Source organism: Dendroctonus ponderosae, unplaced genomic scaffold, assembly GCF_020466585.1.
Source record: "Dendroctonus ponderosae isolate FM_Combo_2020 unplaced genomic scaffold, Dpon_F_20191213v2 Dpon_F_20191213_12, whole genome shotgun sequence".
Taxonomy (NCBI): domain Eukaryota; kingdom Metazoa; phylum Arthropoda; class Insecta; order Coleoptera; family Curculionidae; genus Dendroctonus; species Dendroctonus ponderosae.
Window position 1 is genome coordinate 1,928,803 of NW_026017316.1, and position 2,819 is coordinate 1,931,621.

At 49.4% G+C, this 2,819-nt stretch overlaps 1 protein-coding gene across 1 annotated transcript in view; it reads left to right on the top strand.

The window, feature by feature from the left end:
• The window catches only part of LOC125503070, a gene marked incomplete in the record, with an annotated part of 19,927 nt that extends 19,398 nt beyond the window's left edge, over positions 1 to 529 (top strand). Inside the window, 2 exon segments of the mRNA XM_048662831.1 lie at positions 1 to 288; positions 349 to 529. Of these exon segments, the coding sequence (XP_048518788.1) occupies positions 1 to 288; positions 349 to 411 (351 nt within the window).
• Between the last annotated feature and the right edge of the window lie 2,290 nt (positions 530 to 2,819).

Here is a 2,819-nt window from a genome sequence, read left to right on the forward strand (position 1 = left end):
TATGCGAAGAGGAAGGCGAAGAAGCGGCCGCCCACCACAGAGGGCCCGCAGAATGTGCTGCCCTCGTTCGACATGCACTTCTTCTCCATGCCGGGGGCGGTCAACTCGCCGATTCTGCCCGACGACTTCCACACCACCTACTTGCCGCCCACCACGCTCTACTCGTGCAAGACGCCCCTCTACTCCAAGGCCGGCAGTGAGGGCGGCTTTATGCCGCCCTCGGTGGCCCCGCAGGGCAACGCGCTCACCAACTTCAATCTGAGCACCATTTTCCCCGAAATTAACAAGGTAGGGGCGCATCCGCCAAATTGCCCAGACGGTAGATAATTGATTATTTGGGGCTTCCAGGGCCCTGGACACGACGGATTTGGGGACACGCGAGCCAAGGGCTTCCAGGGGCCGTTCATTTGAGCCCCAGGGCGCTGTTGACCCTCAACTAGCCGATATCTGCGGATGCGCCTAAAAGGCGCATCCGCCACCCGATCCAGAGCAAGTTCCCTTGTATAATAAAACCGGTTATTTTTGCTAGTCAGTAGATTTATTCGAATGTTCACCTCCGGTTGCGGCACAGTTCCCGGATGATGTTTATGGGCGGCCGTCGGCGCAAAGACAGTGACTGGAAAAGGGCGGCGCGTCTCAAGCACTATTTCTTCATTTTGGCGTTTTTCGGCGGCCTCAAGAGGCAACGCGCTCTGGATGGCTGAACATAAGGATCCGGCTTGAGTGCATTATTTAAGTTTATGTTTATTGCGTTGGTGCGGGCGGGCCGTCGAGTGGAAATAAACCCGCTTTGGGGGCGATGCAAGGTTTGGATTGTAGCGCGCTGAGCCTGAGGAGGGCTTGGGGACCCGTTCGAAACCTGCTGGGTCTGTAGTGGAAGGGTTGGTCGTTCCATTGGGGGAACCCCCGTGGAGGCAGCTGCTCTGGTTCGGGCACAATCGACGGTTTCGAGGGGGAACAATCGAACAATCGAGGAACATTTGAAAAAATCATCCTAATTCAACCTGAYGGGGGATTTGATCGAAACTTCGYGCACTTATAAAAGAAGGTGCGCCCTTTCCAGTCGYGTMACCCCCATTGCTGTGTYTGCTCGGGTTTTGGAGAAATTGGAGAATTTGCTTTGMACTTTGCGTGTTCATGGCACAAGCGCAAATTTMAAAAATCGCCCTAAATGTGCSTGAAGAGGGCTGCYTTCGAAACTTTCACTGTACATAACCGAACATTGTGCTCTTTCCAGCCCAGGAGCCCGCTTGGCTCTGTGTGCTCTAGTTTTGCAGAAATTCAGTTCTTGAACTTTGGGTGTTTGTTTGCAACGCAAGAGCAGCATTTTAAAAAAATCGCCCTAACCGCGCCTGAAGAGGGTTGCATTTGAAACTTTCACTACATATAACCKMACATYGTGCTCTTTCCAGCCCAGAACCCYGCATTGCTCTATGCGCTCTAGTTTCGGAGAAATTGAGTTTTTAAACTTTAGGTGTTCGTGGCGCATGAGCAACATTTTCCAAAAATCGCSCTAATTCAGCTTGCAGAACAATTTTTTTGAAACTTTCCACACTCTAAAGCAAAAGTGTCGTCTTTTCAGTCTAAAACATYYASTTTTCCTGCCTGCTCTGGTTTAGTCGATACTTGAATGTTTCCACTTTTCCTCTTCAGGGTGCAAGAGCCAATCTTTAAAAAATCCTCCTAACTGAACCTGAACAGGGATTTTCTCGAAACTTTCCACACTGTTAAGGAAAAGTGTGGTCTTTTGAGTCTGGAACATTAAATTTTCCTGCCTGCTTTGGTTCAGTAGCTACTAGAATGTTTCCACTTTTCCTCCTCAGGGTGCAAAAACAAATCTTTAAAAAACCCTCGTAATTGAACCTGAAGAGGCATTTTCTCGAAACTTTCCACACTTTTAAGAAAAAGTGTGGTCTTTTGAGCCTGGAACATCTAATTTTCCTGCCTGCTCTGGTTTAGTAGATACTCGAATGTTTTCACTTTTCCTCTTCAGGGTGCAAGAGCCAATCTTTAAAAAATCCTCCTAACTGAACCTGAAGAGGGATTTTCTCGAAACGTTCCACGCTGTTAAGAAAAAGTGTGGTCTATTGAGTCTGGAACATTAAATTTTCCTGCCTGCACTGGTTTAGTAGATACTTGAATGTTTTCACTTTTCCTCTTCAGGTTGCAAGAGCCAATCTTTAAAAAATCATCCTAACTGAACCTGAAGAGGGATTTTCTCGAAACTTTCCCCACATCTCAGCGCAACCCATATCTATCCAGGCCACTGATTGGCGTTGCCAGATTTGCCCGAGCGTAGGAAAAACCCGCAGTTTTCCGTGTTTTCAAGTGCCTTCAATGTCCGTCTTCAACCCGCAACTTCAAAGGCGAATATCTCCACACCCCGACAAGCGATCGGCCTGCGGTTTTCACCGCGCGGTCCATCCGGTCGGGCCCCAAACAACCCTTTTTACCGCTTTGCTCCAGCTGCCTCCGTTTCCGAATGCCATCAATATTTAATCGAGCTCATTAAAATTCAAAGTGCCAGTTTCCGATCACTGTTCGAGTCCCCCGCCCTAAAGGGCGTCCCCCCCTCCAATTTTCCCCTGCTGCCGCCCTTTCCCCAGACCCGCCCCCCACAGTTTGAGGTTAGATTATTTGGCTGGCACATCGAATCGCTCCCCAACCTCAATTTATTGTCCTCCTGTTTGAGTTGATAGTTTTCCACAATAAAAACACGCCGCCCCCGGATTTATCGGGGAAACTGTAGTTTATTCACATATCAGCCGCCAGGGGGCCCCAGGGGGCACTGATTTATGGCCGCCCTTCCACTCCCCCCC